This window comes from Octopus bimaculoides, chromosome 2 (assembly GCF_046866305.1).
Source record: "Octopus bimaculoides isolate indiv1 chromosome 2, ASM4686630v1, whole genome shotgun sequence".
NCBI lineage: Eukaryota > Metazoa > Mollusca > Cephalopoda > Octopoda > Octopodidae > Octopus > Octopus bimaculoides.
Window position 1 is genome coordinate 134,270,623 of NC_142929.1, and position 23,899 is coordinate 134,294,521.

Consider the following 23,899-nt stretch of genomic DNA (forward strand, 5'->3'; position numbering starts at 1 on the left):
GAGATTCCAGCTACGATATGGCTGACAAAACAACTTTCAGAGTGCTTTACACATTTAAAACACAAATCAAGTTACACACAAAGAAATGTTTACGTCTTACATCTTCATATTAATCTTCCCTGCATACATTAGCTGATAATTCTAACACCCAGTCATTGCCTCAGGTCACTGATTTCGTGTAAATTAGCATTACACATCTAATGAATCATGCTTGCTTCATTCCTCTCTACCTCAAGATTCAATGCTCATGTCCTACTACCATCATATCATGGTTCATACATACTCAGTATAGTCCAAAGTAAAATTTGATCATTACTCTCTAACATACAAAAACAAATTACCAAATACCAATTCTTGCAACAGAAAATACTACCATACACTAAATGATCACAATTCAACATTAATTTTTAAATTTAGAACTCAGCTATAAAGTGTTCAACATTTGTTTCCAAAATTTCAATCAACTATAACCAAAAGTAGCATTTTCTGCAAATACCTTCGGTAAAATTGATATGGATGAAAAAATAAATCTCTCAAGGTGGTGCTCCAGCATTGCCACAGTCAAATGACTAACACAAGTAAAAGATAAAAGCTAAAAGATAAAAGCTAAAAGATAAAGGCATATCTGAAGAATTATTTATGCCTATCATTGTCAAATCATACTTCCAAAAGCAAGATATATTTACCTAACAGTGTGCAATGGAAGCATGCCTTCAATTGTTTTTAAATAAAACGATTTCTTTTACCTATTCTTAAAATATATGCATTTAATGTAAATAATTAACAGACCATTTAGAGTATGGTTTTAGAATAAACTGAATCAATTATCAGCTTATGTTTATTAAATTGATTGCTGCATTGATTTTAAATTTTCTGATTCCATATTAAAAGGGGCAATTTTTATGCAAATAAAAACTTTTTCATAGTTGTTGAAGATTGAAAACTTAGGTTCTCTGTATTTCCACATTCATTACTGTACATAGCAATTATATTTAAATATCACTTCAAGCTTTTAAAAGATAGGTATCCAAAAATACAAAGGTATTCAGCCAGCTGGCAGAAACATTAGCACGCCGGGCAAAATGCTTAGTGGTATTTCGTCTGCCGCTACGTTCTGAGTTCAAATTCTGCCAAGGTCGACTTTGGTAAATGATTCATCAACCAGTTAACAATCACTGAGATGTGATCTGTGACATTTATGTGTGTAATAGTAGTACTGTCCTAGGTAATAGAGCAGTACTCCAATTGGGTGTATTTATGCAGCATGCATATGAGTGCATTTTATGTGGCATTGTTAAAGGATAAGCCTGTATGTATGGAGGACAGCAGTTTTACTAAGTTTGATATGTTTCCTCAGGTACAGCAGATCGCCACAACTTCCAGTCCCTTGTCATTTCTCCAGTGAGGCCTAGCATGTAAAGATCCTTTCTCACCACTTCAACCAACATCTTCCTGGGTCTATCCCTTCCACAGGTTCTCTCTACAATTAGAGCTCGGCACTTCTTATGCAGCTGTCCTCGTTCATATGCATCACATGATCAAACCAGCATAATAAATAAATAGATTTTAACATATTTTGGAATTCATTAATTCAAAAATTTCTGTACTTGTATCCAAAATGAATATGTATGATTGCTTTTATGAAATGTTTTGAAAAGAGAAAAGAATTAACAATTTAATACAAGAAGATATTTAACACTCACAGTTATTTTATCAATTTTAAAAGGAGAACTTCCACCAGAAACTGTCAGAGTATAACTAACATTCGCATGTATTCCTATATCTTTATCGGTAGTTGTTATTGTAGTAATTGTGGTATTTACAGGAGTGTCTTCTGATACAGGTAATATAGATACAAGGTTCTGAAATTCTGGGGCATTATCATTAAAATCTTCAACAACAACAAAAACTGTTGCTGTGGAAGATAATGTTGGTAACAAAGAATCACTGGCCACAACATTAAATGTGATGTTTGGATTTTCTTCACGATCCAGCTCTGATATTAAATAAATTTCACCTGAAAATTGAAAAAAATTTACAATAGACAAAAATAAAATACTTTAATTTTCTGAGTACTTAATTACAAATGTTAACCAAGCCAACACTCATATTGAATACAAGTATTTATTTCTTCATATGGTACCTTGAAGCAATGAGGTAACATCTAAATAATAGTTCAATTTGCTACAAATAAAAGTCAAATCTCCTTCAAATCATAACCTGTAGTCTTGAAACACTGGACATGTTATATAATGCATACCAAGATATACAATGCTCAGGAGAAAGACAAGATAGTCCTTGTTGGAATACCTTTAATCATTGGTCTGCTCAATTTAAAGATGATCTGAAGCTAAACAGCACCAATGGATCCTCTTAGTAAATTCTTCAACTATCTCCAGCCTTGAGATATACATTCTTGAGCAGGACAAACCAAAGCAGACAGTTGCTACCATCGATCAGTAGGATAAACCACAATAGACATTTCATTATGTAACCAAGCAGAATGTTTACTTCTTTTTTTCATTTAGCTATTGGAAATAAAGACTAGATCATCCAATAATTGAACTTTCCATTTTATTTGCTGAGACAGAGAATTTGTTGGGGCAGAGAATTTTGTGTTCGACCGTGTGACACGTTTAAATAAAAGGAGTCCTCTGTTTTTCCATGGTTGTTGGGACGTTGGTATATTGATGTGAGCTGTCTAGTGTGAGTTCGAAAGATGGAGAGACAGCTAGACACGTCCTTGCTCAATCGCTGGCCAGCAAGAAAGAGATCGATCAAAGCGGGAAACGCTTGGATGTTGAATTCCACGCATGCGTGAGATTACGCATGCGCACAGCGTTACTACAAGCTGATTGACACTCCATCACTAATGGACACTTTCCAGCTTTTGGTTCTCAGCCATGCTGTCTCTGCTACCCTTTTCTCCACTCTTTGGAATCTTCACCTTGTTTCTTGTCTTTCCTGCAATGGCTCATTCATGGCATCAATCTCACGAGTCTTGTGGGGTTTTCCAGCTAAATGATCTTTCTCTGGATGCAATCCAGGATATCAGTATGCATAGTAGTATCACTGTCCAATGTGAGAGCAATATCCTATGGTGGACCTCATTTGCACCTTGTAGATAGTTGACTAGTATCATATTATCAACTGTCTCAAGTATCACTACTCAAAAGTCCATTTAAGGCATTGCAGACATTTACATTTACTCAGTAAAACAATATCAACAGTAACAGCAATTGAAATTTCATAAAGTAAAACACTAAAAATTGTTAATTGCTTTGAAACTAGAAAAACATGGCTAAAAGAAATTTAAAAAATATATATATATATATGTACCAGTTTTATTGTCAATGCCAAACTTTTTAGAACTGTCAAGAACTTCATATGTTACAAAGTCATTTTTATCTTCATCAGTGGCTGTAAGTGTTGCAATAATACTTCCGACAGGATAGTTTTCAACCAAATTTAGTAATGTAAAATTTTCTCTAAAAACTGGGTAACAATCATTTATATCCTTGACTGTAATTGTCAAAAATCCTGAGGAAAGAAAAAGAGAGTACTTTGCGATTAATTTAGAAATTATCATTTTCTCCAATAGTTCTTTGTATAATTAATTCATTAAAGGATTTAAAGTTTATCAAATATTCCTACTACATTTTATGCTCTATTTTATAACTGTAAATATGAAAGAGAAAAGATTATTGAACAAATGTTGAATTTTTTTATGTGTCAGTTACAAGAAAAGACATGAATTCAATTTTATGAATGTAAGATTATTGTTTTGTGAGTGTTACTTGATTTGATGATGCTATTTACTTCAATGATGCAACTATATCCCTAGCTTGAGTAATGTATGCTCATTTTAACAAGTACTGCATAAAAGTGTCATTACTACGAGGTTAAAAATGAAAAGACAAGTGTTGAAATTATAAGCTTATTTTCTAAATTTAAAATAGGTGCTGCAGAAACATTTTTTTATTTGATTAAGGAGTGGGACTGGAAAAGATGACTTGCAGTAGATGAGAATCAGCTAATTTTTGCTATATATTATAGAGTAACTGTAAATTTCTGTAACATACCCTAAATATTTGTGTTTGCCATTGAACTTAGATAATATTCATAAGCATCTATATTCATTACTTTACAAATTTTATATGTATAAACACTTACAAGTCAATACTTAACACTATTTTGTCATTACAATTATGTATATTTATTCTGGTATTTACTATTTATTTATTTACACCTTTATATCCTGTATTTACCAAAACCTTTTAGGCTTTTTTTTTATTTCTCTTCCATAAAACAATGTTTTGTGATGTGATACTAAATATTTAATGGCAAAGCACCATCTATTCAGAGAGCTGAAAATGATTGAGCACATATGTTCTCTTGCTCTACGTTAGAGGTAATGACTCAGGCAAACAACTGAACAAAATGGCTAAAGAGAGAAAGTGATAATAATAATAACAACAATAACAATAATAATATTTGAAATTTGAAATCTGAAATCGAAATCGAACCGAATCCGACGACTGGCACCCATGACAACCTCTCCTTCATTGGACACTAAACTCTGCTTGCGAAGACCTGCTGGGGCAAGTGAAATCGTAATTGAACCAGTGAATGCTAGCTGAGAAGTGAACCAAATAAAACAGGCTTCATGAATTGAATGAAGAGGATATGGAATGAGAAAGGAGGTTTTGAAGCATATGCCCAATGACTGATAGACCAAGCAAGAACAATCCATAGAAACAACTGGATTACAGTGGTAGAGACTGAAGAAATTCGGAGAAACATGATGGAAAATGAGCAGAAGGAGAGTGAAACAGCAGTAACAGAAAGTGGTAATGAAGGTGTAAGAAATGAAGAACATGAAACAGATGGGAACCTCACAGTACCAGAGAATACTGATTAAGTAACTAACGAAGATGATCTATATCGACAAGTGACAGTAAGTACTGAACAAAACTTTAATGATGAAGAGAAGGAGATTTTAGAAATGTTGTGGGGTAAAATGACTGATGGGAACAATGAAGTACCATCAAATGTAAGACATATGGACAGAAAATAAGTGAAGAAAGCCACAGGCAAAGTTAATGATGTTTTAAGCTTCATTAAAACAGGAAACATCAGCTAAACAAACCAACTAATCGTAGCTGCTGCTATTGACATAGCTAAAATAGCAGGTTACAAGTGAAAACTGAAGATATAAAAGCAAATGAAAAGAAGGAGCCAAACTGGAGGAAGAGAACACGAATGAAGCTGGAAAAGACATGGAAAGAACTGGGACAATTGAATAGGATAATGAGGAGAGCTCAAGAATAAGGTATCACCATCATCATCATCATCATCAACATCACCATCATTTAACATCCGCCTTCCATGCTAGCATGGGTGGGACAGTTTCACAAGATCCAGCCTGCACCAGACTTCTTTATCTGTTTTGGCAGAATTTTTACAGCTGGATGTCCTTCCTAACACCAACCACTCAGCAGAGTGGACTTAATGCTTTTTACATGGCACAAGCACAGGTGAGGTCAGTTTTGACGAGGTTTTTACTGCTAGATGCCCTTTCAAACACCAACCACTTTACAGGTGTGTACTAGATGCTTTTAAGTGGTACCTGCACTGACAGGGTCACCAAGCACTTGCAAGACAAAAAAAAATCTTTCAAGACGGAAGGGAGCATTGGAGGAGGCAATCTTGTGTCCAATGATGAAAGGTTATAGTGAGAAAAAGAGAGGCAGAAACAGGTGTCTTAATGCAGAGGAAGTACATGGTTTTCTGGAAAGAGAGAGAGCGATCAGGAAAGAGACAGAAAGAGGTGTCTTGCTGTAGAGGAAGGAAGTACAAGGTTTCCCAGAAAGAGAGAGAGAGAGAGAGAAATAGGTGTTTTGTTCAATGTCCTAAAACAAATCTTATTTAGGAACGTTTTAAGTGGGATGTGCTACTCAACCTGAAGAAAATTCTAACTGGGTCCCACCTGCAAGGTTATGCATTGTCTACCTTGATATGAGATCACCATGTTGTGCACATATGGTTGTAATGCATGTGCCTGATCTATTCTTATCAGACGAGTAGTCATGATGGATATATTGGACTTTGTATATTTGTACCCCAGTGTCACTTTGATGGCATGCACTGCTCTCTCACTCAATAATAATAATTTTTTCTACTATAGGCTCAAGGCCTGAAATCTGGAGGAGGGGGATAGTTGATTACATCGACCCCAGTGTTCAACTAGTCTTTATTTTATGGACCTAGAAGGAAAGATGAAAGTCAAAGTCTACCTTGGCAGAATTTGAACTCAATGTAAGGACAGATGAAATGCCACTAAACATTTTGCCTGGCATGCCAACGATTCTGTAAACTCACCACCTTAATAAAAATAATAATCCTTTCTACTGAAGCCACGAGGCCTGAAATTTGCAGTGAGCAAACTAGCCATTTCACTGGTACTTAATTTATTGACCCCAAAAGGATGGAAAGGCAAAATCAACCTTGGCATAATTTGAACTGAAAACATGAAGGCAGACAAAATACTGGTAAACATTTTACCTGACATACTAACATTTCTGCCAGCTTGCCACCTTAATAATAATGGCTGTTCTTCATCATCATCATCATCATCATCATCATCATCATCATCATATCCATGCAGACATAGGTTGGACAGATTCACCAGGCTGGCATCAGACTCCAGTCTGATTTGGCTAGATTTCTTTCTTAACACCAACCACTCTGTGACTGTAAAGGGTGCTTTTACATGCCACCAGCATGGGTGCCATTTGCATGATATGAGGGTGCTCATAACTGCAAAAACCTTCCCTGGAGTAGAATGTACCCCACAAAATAGGTTACTCATTAGTGATGTCAAGCTACTGGTACAAATGAATCCAAGAAGCAAGCCAGTTTGGAAAAGAAGGATATGGAAGCTTAAGGATCCTTTGAATAGTCAGAGATTTAGATATGTTCTAACTAAAGCATTTAATGAGAAGGAGGAGGGTTACAGTCTTGTAACATAGAAGATAACTGGTAATTCCTACAGGACAACTTGCTGAGAGCCACACACCAAATTTGTGGCTGGTGCAAAGTCCCAATCAGGCCTAGGATGACGTAGTGGTATTACAGAGTAGTTGACAGGACCATTAGAGCAAAGAAACAGGCTTGGAAGGACTGGAAGGGTGGTTGTAACAAAGAGATATATCAGGCAGCTAGAGAAGAAGCTAGGAAGCAGGTATACCTAGCCAGAGGCTAGGAAGCAGGTATACCTAGCCAGAGGCTAGGAAGCAGGTATACTTAGCCAGAGGCTAGGAAGCAGGTATACTTAGCCAGAAGCAGAAAGAAAGAAGTTTGCCAAAGTTCTGTAGCATAAGGACCAATGGCTTGAAGTATTTCAGTTTGTAAAACAGTGTACAAGGGAAAATTGTAATGATGCTGGAGAGAAGTGTGTTTGCATGGATGCTGCAAAGAAAAAGGCTTGGGAATTCCACTATGAAAGGCTGCTGAATATAGAGAACTCATGGTAGAAGGAAAGTCTGCTTTCTGTGGATCAAACAGAGGGACCAGCAGTCCAAATAAACAGTAGGATGGTAGATAAAGCAATTGAGGATATGAAGACTCGGAAAGCTCCTTGGTCATCAGAAATCACCACTGACATGCTTAAAAATTCTGGAGGTGTCGGATATGGTCTATTTCCCTGTATAGATAATCAAGTTGTACATGAGGGAGTCATGTTCAATGACACATATAGCAGCATCATAGTCAACTGCTACAAAGGTAAAGGTGACACCTTAGGCATAAATAGTTATAGAAGTATCAAATTTTTGGATCAAGTGATGAAAATTACAGAAATGGTTATAGCCCAACCAATTAGGATGAGAGTCTCAATGAGATGCAGTTTGGTTTTTGTGTCCAGGAGAAGCACCACTGATGCTATATTTCTAGTAAGACAGTTGCAGAAGTAACTTGCCAAAAATAAACCCCTGTACTTAGCTTTTGTTGACATGCAGAAAAGCTTTGACACGATCCCCCACACCCTTATCTGTTGATCAATGGTGATAGACAAGTGGTTGGTGAGAGCTGTACAAGCCATGTACAGTGGGGGTTATCAGTAAGGTGAGGGTTATCAATGAATGTAGTAATGAATTCAGGGTACAAGTAGGAGTTCACCAAGGATTGTTCCTCAGCCCCCTTCTTGCCCATCATAGTCCTCCAGGCAATAACAGAGTTTATGAGAGACAGGAGTTTCTGAAGTTTGGTTGTAACAGTGAAAAGGAAGCTGGACCATTAAGGGAAGGCCTCTTGCTTGGCAGTGTTTCAGTAAAAATGCAGACTGACCTCAGATGTTATCCTAATACAGCATCAGCAGATAATAGAGCAAGAAGGAGGAAGTGGACCAGCAAAGAAAACAGAATAGTGATGCAGCACCTACTTAAAAAGTGAACCTAAAAGAAAGGGCTATAGAAAATGGATGTTAATACTTTAGGTAGAGAAGGGTATGTTTAAAGTGACTGAGCAGAGATTAGTTGAGCAAGCTAATGCTATTAGGAAAAGTAAGTGGATGACACAAGAGAACTGGAAAAGAAAGACCAGGCAGTAAGAAAGACAAGCAACAACATAAGAGATACAGCTCAAACCAAAGAAGTATCTAAAGGAAAAAAAATAATAATAGCACTACTAATAAGGAAGGTACAACTGGCACCAGTGACTAAAGTGATTTAAGAGAGGAAGATCAGATGATTTTAGATGAGTTATAGGAAGTAATGAGTAAAGAAGTAAGAAAAAGATTACCAGCATTAAAAGGTACCAACAGAAGCCAGCTGCTAGAAATGACTAGGAAAATAGATTCAGTTATCAGTAGGTTAGATACTAAAAATATAGGAGTCACTAACTTATTGATCTATGCAGGAGGAGTAGTAGTCACCAGAAGGTTAGATGTCTCACGGGGAAAGATTACAAAAGAGCAAATGTGGAAAAGGAGACTACAAAATAAAGTGAAAACTTTTAAGACAAGATCTGAGTAGAATAGAAGCCTGGAAACTGAACAAGCTAGGAAAGACAAGTTGTAAATCTTCCCCTGAGAAAAGATACTTAGTCGAAGAGAAAGGATTTGGGACAGTCATAGAAGAGTTGAAACAGTGTATTATAGCAGTTGCAGGTAAGCTCTCCAGACATCAGAAAAGAAGAGATCAGTATCACAAGACTAGATTATTTGAGACAGTTAATATCAAAAGAGCTATTTTCCAGGGGGGAACTCGTTGTCCCTATAATATTTAAGAATGGAAAAGAGATAAATTCCTTAATATAGACTGTAAAACTCTTCATCAAAAATATAGGCATGGAATTTGGCATAGACAAATGTGCATTGTTAGTCATGAAAAAGGGATAGGTAGTCAACAGTGAAGGCAATCCATTACCAGATGGCCAAACATTATAATCATTGAAAGAAAGAGAGAGATATAAGTATCTAGGAGTATTATAGTCTAATATAGAAATGAAAACGAAAATTGAGGAGTACATCAGAAGGGTAAAGAAGCTAATAAAATCGAATCTAAATTGTCTGAATCTAGTGAAAGCTGGAAATACTTGTGCAGTATTTTTACTTAGATACCCAGCAGCTTTAGTAAACTGGACAAAAGTTGAATTAGCAAAGCCAGACAGAAGAGCTAGGAAGGTATTCAATATTAATGAAGGAATCCACACAAGGGCAGGAGTAGCAAGATTACACTTGCCTAGAAAGGAAGGTGGAAGAGTGCTGATATCACTAGAAGGCTACATGGAGCTAGCTAGCACAAATATAAATTCCTATGTAGGTAACAGGGAAGAAATTTTATTGAAAGCCGCTAGTGACACAGCAAGTCATAGGGAGACCAATAAAGATAAACCAAGTAGAAACCAGAAAAAGAACAAAAGTCATCTGACTGGCAGAGGAAGGCTTTGCATGGTAGGTTCCCAAAGATAGTTGCAACAAATAGTAGTAGTGAGACATGGTTATGATTGCAGAAAGGAAGGCTGAAAAGGGAGACAGAAAGTTTGTTAGTAACAGCACAGGATCAAGCATTAAGGACTAATTGGATAAAAGCCAAGATAGATAAAAACCAAGTAGATTCCCAATGTAGATTATGTAAATCAAAAGAGGAAAGCATTCCTCATACAGTAAATGAATGTAGCATGATGGCACAGGATGAATGCAAGAAAAGACAACCTAGGAAGAGTAATCCACTGGGAGTTATGTAGAAAGCTAGTATCTGACCATACAAATAAATGGTATGAACATGAACTTAGGAAAATACTAGAAAGTGAAAGTAAGAATATAAAGTGTGGAACTTTAACATTCAGACAGACAGAGTAATAGAAACTAGAAGGCCTGATTTAGTAGTAGTAGACAAAGAGAATAGAAAGTGCCAGATAATTGACTTTACAGTCCCAAATAATGAAAAAAATCAATATGAAGGTATAGAAAATATAGCAAAGTACCAGGACCTAGCTATTGAATTACAGAGACTATGGAGAGTGTGAGTAAAATGTATCCCAGTAGTTAAATGTGCATTGGGAACTATCCCTAAAGATTTAAATAAATGGACAGAGGGAATAGGCATAAAACCCAGTTTAGTACAGCTGAAGAAAACAGTGTTATTAGGGACAGCTAAGATACTTAGGAGGGTTCTTGGCATCTAAGGTTACTTGTTGTAGCCTTATGTTAGGAATATATCTTTTTCGAAAGTCTAATCTGTTGTGTGCATGTAAATCATAATAATAATGTTTTCAAATTTTGTCACAAGGCCAGCCATTTTGGAGGAGGAGATAAGTCAATTACACTGACATCAGTGATTCACTAGTGCTTAATTTATTGATCCTGAAAAGATGAGAGATGAAGTCAACCTCAGCAGGATTTGAAATCAGGACTTAGCAATGGGTGAAATACCACTAAGCATTTCATCCAGCACATTAACGATTTTGCCAGCTCGCCACCTTAATAATAATAATGATAATAATAGTAATAATGATCTTTTCTACTATAGGCAAAAGGCCTGAAATTTGTGGGGAAGTAAGTTAATCTATTACATTGGCCCTAGTACTCAACCGGTACTTATTTTATTGATCCCAAAAAGATGAAAGGTAAAATCGACCTCATCAAAATTTGAATTCAGAATGTCAAGAGCCAGAAGAAATGCCACTAAGGATATAATAATGGTATTGATGATAATGACAGGGAAATGATTTTCATGATGGTGAATTCTTCATTAGAAGAAATTAATTTACAAGGTTTTATTGGAAAGGTGCAGTTCAATTAATCAATCCCCAGACAGAAGAGCTAGGAAGGTATTCAATATTAATGAAGGAATCCACACAAGGGCAGGAGTAGCAAGATTACACTTGCCTAGAAAGGAAGGTGGAAGAGTGCTGATATCACTAGAAGGCTACATGGAGCTAGCTAGCACAAATATAAATTCCTATGTAGGTAACAGTAGATGAGAATAAGCTAATTTTTGCAATAAGTTACAGAGTAACTATAAACTTCTGTAACATACCCTAAATATTTGACTTTACCATTGAATTTAGACAATATTGGTTATTAATAGGGCAAAGAGGTTGGCAATTACCAACCCATTGCTTAGCTTAACCTCCTATGCTAAGTATTAACAGGTACCCTTGCAGGGAAAATATATACGTTCCTTGCGGAAAACAATCTTCTACCAGTAGAACAAAAGGGATGCTGAAAAGGATCCAAGGGCACCAAGGGAAATGATTTTCATGATGGTGAATTCTTCATTAGAAGAGATTTACAAGGTTTTATTGGAAAGGTGCAGTTCAGTTAATCAATCCCCTTATAGGTTTTGTATTTTATCACTTCAAATATATATGCTGGGATCAATTTGACTTTACAACCCTACTCAACAAATTTAGACATTGTGCAAGTGTATGAAAAACAATAAGAAGTTTATTATAATAAAGAACATTTGCATAAGGGATATATTTCCTTACCTGTTGCTGTTTTAACTCCCACAACGGTATTCTGATCTGATACTTCAACTTTTAGTATGATACGCTCAAATGTTTCTCTGTCTAGTTTTTCCTTTAGAGTAATATTTCCCGTATTGTGATCAATCTCAAAATATGGCTGAAATGGATTGCAGGATTATGATTAGCATTTTCTTTTGGTTTCTATGAATATGATGCCAGGATTTTTTTTAACTTCGAAATAATTATGGGTGAACTTGATAGACAAGAACTGAAAGAAGCTTGTCTCGCATGTGTGTGTGTGTATGTGTTTGTGTGTGTGCGTGTGTGTGACTTTGTGTGTGTGCATGTGTTTGTGTGTGTCCAATGGTCTTGACATTTCATGACATGTAAATGAACATATTTTCCAATCTTCAATGGAAACATGCCTGACCACTGGAAAATATTGCCTTGCTTGGAATAGATGACAGATAGCAATGAAAAGGGCATCTAGCTATCTACTTCAATGGATTTCATTTGGTTCATGCAAAAACTGGAAAATGGACATTAAACCAATTAACTGGGTCAATAATACCTAATCTGAGAAGGAATTAAATTCCAGATTGTTTACTAAATTCTGTTAAGGCTTTTAAACACAACTCCACAAAATTTAGCCTCTTGAAAAAAAAACTGGCCAACAAAGGATTCTTGGTCACTTGACATGATAGAAACAGTTGCTAAATTTCCCTCAAATCACATCCAACCATGTTAAGTGGAAAAAGTTTAGATACTGTATTCCAGGATGTGATGTGTCTGAAAAAATAAATGTGATTGTCACAGTTGGAATGCCTTAAACTGGAGCTAAATAACAAGAACAACAGCTAACACCTTTTATCTTCAGTCGAGTGATTAATTTTAGAATTGTCTTCGGTCTGTAAATTACACTCCAACAATTTATGCAAGTGTTTTGAATTTGAAAAATATAAGAACTAGTGAAAAATAGACCATAAAAACTTTGTTAAACATTCTGAAAAACAAGTTCTATTTCAAGCAAAGGAAAATATAACTGTCCAAAAATATCTTACCACAATACTATTTTCATTGACTTCTCTTCCTTTTCCATTTATTTCAATTGTCTCTTGTGAAATATTGAAAATCAGCTTACTATTCAAATCCTTGTCTGTAGCTTTTATTGAAGTAATATAAGAATTAACAGTTATGTTTTCATAAAGTTCTATGTTTGTTTTACCCAGTATCAGTTTTGGCGTTTCATCATTAACATCTTCTACAATGACATATACTTCAGTAGTGGCTGTTTTAGATGGATTTCCTCCATCAGTGGCAAGAATGGTAAGATTATAAAAGGATTTATTTTCACGGTTTAATTTACTGCTGAGAAAAATACTTCCATCCTCTGAATTTATGCGAAAGACTCCGGTTTGTGTTTTTAGACGGTAGTTCACCTGATTGAATGGACTTGTCTTATCATCATCTTTTGCAGTAACATTTAAAAGCCAACTATCTGCAAGGAATATAATTAGAGAATATAAGAAGACAATTTTTGCAACATGTTTCATTTACTAGATGTTACAATGGACTGATATTGTAAACCTTCTTTTCCTAGAGTTAACAATTTATACCTTGTTATTGACATTATTCTGTCTCTATGGCTAAGACAGACAACACTTGCTTATCCAGTCAACCAGATGTTAATAGATAGCATGAATGTTTTACTTATAGTTAAATAATTGGCTTCTAACAAAGCCACAAATATAATGAGAGGAAACAATCAAATTAAACCAATTCCTTTATTTTATCGATCTAAGAAGGATGAATTATTTGACCTCAGATTAATTAAATACCACAAGGCTTTTATTTGACACCCTGCCAGTTTTGTAACTTCACTACCTTTCTCTATATAACTGATGAGTGTTTCATTTACTTAAAAGTATGAAAGTCAAACCCTTCCATGAGCACAGCTTGGAAACAAATGATTAATAGAAGTGTACACTTAATTCTGCTTTTAATACTTTAATAAAATAAGGGAATATTGATTAACTGAATTCTTAAATATAATATATTAACTTGATCTCTATTTGAATCAGCTGTAATGTATAATTATATATCACAGCTAATTCAAATAGAAATCAAGTCAATATACAAATTAAGTTCTGAAGTTAAGCCTTAGGTTGTTCTTCAGGAATGTTACAGAAAGTTTTATATATCAGTAAATAGAATGTCTTTCAAACATAGAATTTATTTATATAATAAATTTGAATGAAAAATTTTCATGGATTTCTCTGGTCCAGATGTCAATGCCATACTTATAGAGGAGCCAAAGGGGCAATTGCCCCAAGCCCCTTGATACAGACCTCTTTCCAGCTCTCTTAGTGGGTAATTGCAATAAGATTGGATGGAGTTGGCATAGTGTTAGCAAAGAAAGAAGTAAAGTATCAGAGATGGTGAGATAATGTTTTTGTTTTGTTTTGTTCCTTCTTGAGCTATGCCTGGCTCATAAGGGTTTCCCGGTTTCATTGGTGTATAGGTTCCCCACCTGGATGGGATGCTGGTCTGTCGCAAGTCAGATGATGTGATAAAATAATTAAGCTTAGATTAGACACAGTGAAAAATAACAGTAACAGATTTCTCCACACACACACACCACAAACAGAGCTGGGAGATGAACAGAAGGACAACTTTTATGAAGTCTTGTGGCAGACTCTCTCAATAATGAATGATGGCGACCTTTTGGCTGACAATTTCAGTGGATATATTTAGAAATCCCATAATGGCTCCTCTAACATACATGGGGGTTACAAGAGCAGTGCAAAGAATGAGGAGAGACCAAAGTTCCCTTTGCAACACAAACTTAATGAAATTGGCCAGTTATTTGATCACTTATCACTCAGGTAAAGACAACCTAGATAGTTCTTATCCTCACTAGGAAAGGAAATAGGCAGATGTTTGTAATTGCAAAGTATTTCTCTGGTAAAAAAATGTATGACTCAACACAGTGATGAATGACTCCAAAGTAAGAGTTAGACAAATTCAGAGATGAAAGGCAATCTGAAAAAGAAAGGCATGGACGCTGAGAGAGCTCTCAGCTAGTGATGGATTCAGAGATATTCTAGCAGATGCTTATGACTCATAAGTAGAAGGAAATGGTGACCTAATACAGAGAGGAAACCTGAAAATTTCTACGACACAACTTGCTGAGGGCTATAGACCAGATCTGTTGCTGCTGCACGGTTCCAACTTGATGGAAAGTGATGTGCTGGTAGGATTCTACATTAGATAGAGCCATAGAGAAATTTGGGAAAAACTAAAAGGAATACCAAAGAAGATAATCAAGCAGCTAGAAGAGAAGTCAGGCATTAAGTACACTTAGTGAGGGAAGGTGTAGAAAGTAAGAACATAATCTACAAGATTACAAGTGAGTATGGTAGAAGAAAGCATGATGATGTTGGCAAGAAAGAGGCATGGAAGTGATATTATAAGTGGTTAGTGGTCATAGAAATAACAAAATAAATTCTTTACAATGCTTGGAAGTCTCTACAGATAGCTTCTATTACCTAGGAAACCTGATCAGCAGTGGAGAAGGATGCTCTGAAAGTATAGTACCTAAAATGGGAACAAAGGGGAAAATTTTCAAGAAGTTGTTATCTCTGCTAGCAACAAGAAGATTCTCTCTTCTAGCAAAGAGTAGACTGCATACTGCTTGTGTATGAAGTAAAATATTGCATGGTAGACTGATGTGGGCACTTAACACAGAAGATGTACAAAGATTGATAGAAAATGAAGCAAGCATGCTCCACTGTATGTGTAATGTTAGTATGCATGAACAACATGGTACAGTAGAGTTGAGAGATAAACTAGGTATAAAAAGAATATCTTGTAATGTGAAAGAATGACAACTGTATTGGTACAGACATGCATATGGAGGAGAACAGATAGGTGTAGAATTGCCAGAATGTCTTGAGTGGAATAAAACTATGAAAGAGGAATACCATGCAAGATATTGGAGAAAAAATGATAAAAACTCATAGACAAGGGAAAGCAAGAAATGGTGAGATCCAAAAAATGGTACCAAAAGTATCTGTCCAAGCACACATGTAATGTGTGTGTGTGTGTGTGTGTGTGTGTGTGTGTGTGTGTGTGTGTGTGTTGTGTATACTGATGCAAACTCAGAGTGTCAAGTTGCATCCTGTTATTTCAAAAAGTTAACTGAGCTGTTTGATAATTCCTGGATTCAATGCAGTTGTGTAAAACCTTTGATGGCAGTGCCCCAGACTGACTGCAATTTATTTACAGAAACTAGTAAAAGAATAACAGATGAAAAAGTAGACTTAATGTCACCTGGATTAAGCTCTTGGGTATCCTTAGCAGAGTCCATTCTGTTGAAAGCATTCAGGGTAAGTCTCTGAATATAAATTTCCTTTCAGCAACCTTTTAAAAGGTCTTGCATGCTATTTTTCCTTAATTAATAAAAGACATCTCTAGAAGTTCTATAAAATAGACCATGCAATACACTAGTATCATTTCTGCTAACTATATTCATCTTTTCCAAAAACCAAGCTACATACCTGGTCAGAAGGAAACACCATTTAAAAATTAATAGTGTAAAAATTAAAAACAATCAAAATATAATTAATAAATATAAACAAACCTTCGGTTAAATTTTCCTTTACTGATATATTGTAAAAACTTTCTTGGAACTGAGGCCCGTTATCATTTACATCCTATAGAACAGTTTACAGGAAAAAAACACAGTTAGAAAAGTAAGCAAAGATTTGTTAAGAGGAAGAAAAGTATTCAGCTATAACAATATCTTACATTATGAAAACAACAAACATACCATTGACACATTTTATACCTTGACTGTGCAACAGTTTCAATTTTAATGTCAATGCATCAGATATAAATTATCTAGGAGCATTTCTTTAAAGGAATATTATACTAGGAATGACATGTATGAAAATATATAATTTTGTATATATAACATAATTTTGTTGTGCACCTGTCTTTGAAATGACATATTTTAAAATATATTCACAACTCAATTGCAGTATATATTATACAGAAAACAACCTGATAGCAATATAAGATTCATTATGATCTATTTTAAATAAGATCACAGCACTGGAAAAAGTACCATGTGATATTTGTTCCAGCCCTTTACATTCTTAGTTCAAATCCTATTGAAGTTAACTTTCCCTATTATTCCACCGAGATTAATAAAATGAAGTACCACTCAAATACTGGCATCAATGTAATCAATTAACCCCATCCCTAAAAAATTGCTGGCCTTGTATCTCAGATTAAAAACAAACAATATTAATATGCAATACAAGTCCTAAGAAATATAAGTCAACCTTATAATTATCAAGTGCAAGTCTTTAGTTTCCTGATTATCCAAAGATCTTTAGTGGTATACTGGCATGACATTGCACCAAACTCAGTGGTATGGAGGTATCCATGTAATATTCCACTAAATTTAGGTTGTATAAGTGTTCTATCATAAAAGGAAGTTGAAACACCATACAATGATAAATAGAATTTATTTGGGATAGAGCATACAAATACAGTTTTTCATGTGATGTAAGAAATCAAATATTAACACATTGTGGATACTTTGGCCAATAAACGCTAATTGTGAGACAAAATTGTAAGTGTATCAGAAACGTATGTACTGTGTCATGTGTGAGGCTTAGTCAGAAAACATATTCAGTTCATAGATTGGACTTATTGTTACAAATTCATGGCAGGTGTCAACGAAGTTCATAACACGACAGTCAACTGTCTCTTAAGATGTGGCAGTTAGAGTTAGTTGCTGAACAAATCACCATGATAATGCAGGAAAATGACAGTGGTTTGAAATCTATTAGGCAAACATCATTAGAATGACGGTAATAAGTAGATTACTAGGCAAACGTCGTTAGGACGATGGTAACTGCATGTGGTCTGTGGCCTGAGTCAAAAGAGAGAGATCAGTGCTCTTTGGTGTCCAAATGGTGAGAGAGAAAGACCACTATCCACAACAGGAATATGTAGGTATCAGCTGCACCACCACCTGGTGGCATTTACCAGCAAAGGGACAAAATGCAGCTATCCTTCTTTGCTACTACAGATCTGATGTGCTATGTTGTGTATATGTTAGTAACACACACAAAACTTAAATAAATAGGTCAACAATAAACTATTTATCCTAAAAATACTGAATAAATGAAACTTATTTGTAGAAAAATTAATTTTTGGGTTCTATGTATTTGCTAACTGCTTTAATCTGAGATGGTGGATTGTAACCAAAGCAAGTCCGTCATTTCAAAGTCATTGTAACCAGTAATAACACTCTCCCATTCTTTTTACTATGGCTTTTGATAACCACTTCCTACCTCAAACTTCTTTTATTATGCTATGCCTTTTTTTCTAAATGATTTTCGTGTTTTTATGTTTTGAACATAAGAGATTTAGAATCTGCCCAAAAAACATTTTGCACCAACATTTTTCAGTTGAATTGTTTTTGACAAATTGTTATGGAATTTACAGTTACAATATATTTTGGGGGCATAAATATATTTCATCTATATTTGAAATATTTAAATGTATTTTGTTTGCCTTTGTAATTATATTTCCATTCCTATCATCATCATCATCATCGTTTAACGTCTGCTTTCCATGCTAGCATGGGTTGGACGATTTGACTGAGGACTGGTGAACCAGATAAGCTACACCAGGCTCCAATCTGAGTTTGCCCTTCCTAACGCCAACCACTCTGAGAGTGTAGTGGGTGCTTTTACGTGCCACCGGCACGAAGGCCAGTCAGGCAGTACTGGCAACGGCCACGCTCAAAATGGTGTATTTTACATGCCACCGGCACGAAGGCCAGTCAGGCGGTACTGGCAACGGCCACGCTCAAAATGGTGTATTTTACGTGCCACCTGCACAGGAGCCAGTCCAGTGGCACTGGCAACGATCTCGTTCAAATGTCTTTACACATGCCAACAGCACAAGTGCCAGGAAGGCGACGCTGGGCACAGGTGCCATCATGATTTCGCTTTTGCTTGCCCCAACAGGTCTTCGCAAGCAGAGTTTAGTGTCCAATGAAGGAGACGAGTTTAGTGTCCAATGAATATATTGAAATTGAAATAACAGCATCTTCAATTTTCAGAAAGCAAAATAACTTACTTTCAAGTACAAACAAAAACTATGTGTATACTTTCAATGCAAATTAAATATATTCATACATTCCAGTATGGAAAACGGATATTAAACAATGATGATGATGATGATCACACACACACACACACACACACACAAACACACACACACACACACACAAACACACACACACACACACACAAACACACACACAAACACACACACACACACACACACAAACACACACACACACACACACACACACACAAACACACACACACACACACACACACATACATTCAATGTATTGCTGGTGTAAATCACTTAACAATTATCTGTTTTTGATCTAGAAAAAAATTGTTTCTTATAGATTTTGAATCTCTCATGTTCAAAATTAAAAGTCTGAAAATGGTATTCGTTGTTTCTTTTTCATTTTCTAAAAAAAAAATAGCATAACATAAAAGTTGGAGGTAGGTTTAAAAAAATCAATTGTAAAATGAATAAGTACCAAACACTCTCACACACTGTGACATTCTTAGTTACTTTATCATTATTTCATAATAACAGTAGTTTCTAATTTAGGCACAAGGCCAGAAGTTTTAAGTGAAGAGACTAGTTGATATCTGCTATGTTTCAACGCTACTGCTATCTAGCACCTTCGGATGGTCTCTACTCAACTGCTACACAAATGCTACTCAACACTCCTACCACGGCCAGACTACCTCTATTTATATGTCTTGGGAGATCCTACTTCTTCGCCTGGGGGTGCCGACACAACAATATCAAAGTACTGATTGGTATTTTATTTGAATAATCTGAAAGGCTAAAAAGCAAAGTTGATCTTGGTAAGATTTGAACATAGAAAATAAAGAGCTAGAAGAAACATCACAAGGCATTATTGTTTTACAGTTCTCTAACAATTCAACCAGTTCACTGCTTTATAATTTATAAAACTAGAGGATAAGTTTCAGGTGTGGAAGCAAGGATTAGAATTGAAGGGCCTTAGATTCAACTTGGCTAAAACCAAAGTCCTAATAAGTAGGAATTCAGACAAACCATAAATCCCTTCAGGTAGATGGCCCTGCTCGATCTGTAGAAAAGGCATAGGTAGAAACTCTATAAGATGTACCCAGTGTAAGCTATGGACACATAAGAAGTGCAGCAATATCAAAGGAAGGCTAACTCATAGGTTTTGAGGACTGACAGTGCAGTGGAGTGAGGGTATGTTTTGAGAATGTGCACCTTCAGGTCCTCCTTAAATTTATACCTGATTGATGTGAAATGCTCCGCAAGTTCCATAGAACCACTGTTATTGTGCCTGACGCCATACCTATGTCCATCAAACCTTTTTTTTGCAATTGTTCTGTTGTGCAACCAACATAAATCATTTTGTGTTTGGTGCATTCCACTGCATACACCGAATGGGAATCCTTTCAAGTCCCTCCTCCTGTGTAAATCATAACATTTCTGTTATAATTCTTGATGGAACTGGTCTGACTCATGTTATTGCACAATGAACAGGGCTTACCTCTCTTATGGGTGTTTTTGTGGGTGCAGTGTTCAGAAACTCCAATGGAGTTTTTATCTGTGGCACTGGTCAATATTTCTCTAATATTTCTTTTACGTCTAAAGGCTACAATAGGTGAAAGAAGAAGTATTTGTCGGAAATGAGGATATTTTTCTGAAATATGTTGGTAACTGTCATGCAACACTTTTGAAATGCCAGTGAAACTTCGGTGCCAGTTAATCACTAAAGGAATTTGGCCATAAGCTTTTTTCTGACTGCTAAAATTAGGCATGAAAGTTTGATTATCACTACTAATTTCAGCTATGTCAGTCGCGATTTCCTTTAATCTTGATTCACTATAACTGCGCTTTACATAATGGTGCACGAAAGTATTTGCATGTTTCCAATAATCCTCAATGTCTGTACAAATACGTCCTATCCTCAAAAACTGGGACTTCGGATTTGATCTGATTGTATGATGTGAAGGATCAGAGAGGCGGTAGAGATAAATATGGAATGACATGGGTTTGCAAAATAATTCTGTGACTATTTGGCCTTCCGAAAACTTGACTTTTGTGTCCAGAAATTCGACACTAGTTTTTGAAATGCTCGACGTGAATTTTATTTTGGACTTAAAAACATAATCCTCCATGAAGCAATTACAGTAATGTAAAAATTGACTAAACTATCCTGACGTCGTCAATGAACCATAACCAGAGTATAGGTTCATGACCATGCAGGAATTTGAATGTCACCATTAATTGCTATTAACAGTATTTTGGAATGGCTGGATGGCTTTCTGCTCCCAGTAGCTAAAAGATCAAGTTCCTACATTTTGTTTCCAAATTGAACAAATTTTCTAAACACCGAAGTAGTGTTAAAGACTGTTTTTTGGTAACCATGGATGTTTCTTCCTTAAACCCCAACATCGATCATGATGAGTGGGTGGAAGCATACATGAAAGCCTTTGAAAAACGGTCAAAGAAAAGTATTTCCTCAAAGTTTCTCTGTAAATTATTAAAATTTGTGTTACAAAATAACACAATGACTGGCTCCCATGCTGGTAGCATGTAAAAAGCACCATCTGAACGTGGCTGATGCCAGTACCACTTGACGTGATCGATGCCAGGCCCTCCTGACTGGCTCCTGTGCTGGTGGCACATAAAAAGTACCCACTACATTCTTGGAGTGTTTGGCGTTAGGAAGGGCATCTAGTTGTAGAAACATTGCCAGATCAGATTGGAGCCTGGTGCAGCCGTTGGCTCTCCAGACCTCAGTCAAACTGTCCAACCCATGCCAGCATGGAAAACTGACATTAAACAATGATGGTGATGATGATGATGATGATGATGAATGAAGTACTCAGACAGAAATATTTAACTCAGTTAATACTCTAAATAACATGGATACACTAACTGGAAATGAAAAGAAGAGTGAAGATGGTACATAAAGATTATCCTTTTCTTGCCCACTAAGTAAAACCAAATCTCTTATAAAACAAATTAATGATGACAATTTGGACCAGTATACTAATGAACAGGCTTGATTGATCTTAACAAAGATCAGAATATAAATTTTAGCAAATGATAGAAAATAATGTAATGTCATGTATTTTATGTTTGAGAAATTAGAAAGGTAACTTAAGATTGATTCCTCAACAGATTCTGAAACTTAAGGCTAAATAAAAAATACTCTTTTATATATTACAAAACTATTCACTTGTCTTACCTTTGGTAAAAGATATTATAACATAAAATATTGGATTTTTTTTTTAAATAACTTCTTTGACTTTTGAGATATCATTCCAAACTAATCTATATGTCATTCCAAGGTTGTCAACAGCTAAACAAATTCAGCCCCATTCTGAACAAGGACAAAGTACAAGATTCAATCTTGATTTAATGTAATTAATGACTTTACTCTTAATTCAATATTTTCACAATGACAAAATGTTAGAAATATTAGATTTTTAGTACTCACCAATACAGTGATATTAACAAGAGCAATACCTTCCTTAACTGGTTTACCATTATCTTCAGCTTTGACTACTAACTGGATGACATTATCAGTCAGGTTTTCATAATCTATATTTGATGCAGTAATAATTCCATTTTGTGCATTTATGAAAAAACTCTTTGAAAGGCCTTCACTAGCATTTACTATTGAATATCTTACTACAGAATTACCTGTCTCTTTATCAGCATCAGTTGCCTATAGTGAAAGAGAAATCAACAAGAAATTACCCTTCAAATCAAACTCTTTTACAAACATAATACATAATATTACAAAAGAGAATTCCCCAAAATTCATCTGGCTCATGATTTACAACCACTTTAGAATAGAAAAAAATTATAAATATGTGAGAGAGTGAGTACACACACACAGATATTGCCAGTGGCATGTAAAAATCACCTTTCAAGTGTTGAGCATCAGAGGCAATGTGGCCAATACTGGTGTTGCAGATCTAGCAACCATGGTAGCGGAAAGTAAAACACACCTTTCAAGCACTGGGCCTCATGGAGGCAATGACAAATGACCAAGACCCTTGACAATATTCTGTGTTTGAGAAGGAAGGTACAACAAGATGAGTGAAATCGTAATTGTGACAGATACTGGTGTCACGCAACTGGCATGTAAAAGCACCCATTACACATTTGGAGTGGTTGACGTTCTATCCAGCCATAGAAACCATGCTAAATCAGAGTGGAATCTGGTGCAGCCCCTCAACTTATCAGCCCTGGTCAAATCATCCAACTCACGCCAGTGTGGACAATGGATGTTAAATGATGATGATGAGGATAATATGTATATATATATATATATATATATATATATATATATATATATATATATATATATATACATATATATATTGGAAGGTTTGGAGGGGATGTACAGGAATTATATATAAGAAAAAATTTAAGGTACTCAGAAATTTGGATAGTTGTAAATTTACAGATTTTTATTAATATGTCACATGTTTGATAAATCATATAAAGAAAGCACATTTCACCTAGTCTTGTAGGATTTTCAAATTTTGATTTCACCTTGAGATGCTGTCTCTTTTTATAGTTTTATTGAATGTGTGGGGGTGGAGAGAGATATATATAGGATAGTAAGAGAGGGTGAGGAATGGAGAGAAGAGAGAGAGAAGAGAGAGAGAAAGAGAGAGAGTGTGTGCGTATGTGTGTGTGTGCGTGTGTGTGTGTGTGTGCATGTGTGTGTGTGCGTGTGTGTGTGCATGTGTGTGTGTGCATGTGTGTGTGAGTGTTTTTGTGTTGGTGT

At 35.6% G+C, this 23,899-nt stretch overlaps 1 protein-coding gene across 5 annotated transcripts in view; it reads right to left on the reverse strand.

The window, feature by feature from the left end:
* Positions 1-23,899, reverse strand: part of LOC106883464 (cadherin-87A) — a 227,101-nt gene that overhangs the window by 54,142 nt on the left and 149,060 nt on the right. For all 5 annotated transcript variants that reach the window (XM_089347729.1, XM_089347732.1, XM_089347728.1 and 2 more), the window contains 6 exons: positions 22,595-22,825; positions 16,616-16,688; positions 13,035-13,471; positions 11,995-12,130; positions 3,340-3,540; positions 1,704-2,017 (listed from right to left, as the gene is read on the reverse strand). In XM_089347729.1, coding sequence (XP_089203855.1) covers positions 1,704-2,017; positions 3,340-3,540; positions 11,995-12,130; positions 13,035-13,471; positions 16,616-16,688; positions 22,595-22,825 — 1,392 coding nt within the window. The remainder of the gene's footprint in view (positions 1-1,703; positions 2,018-3,339; positions 3,541-11,994; positions 12,131-13,034; positions 13,472-16,615; positions 16,689-22,594; positions 22,826-23,899) is intronic.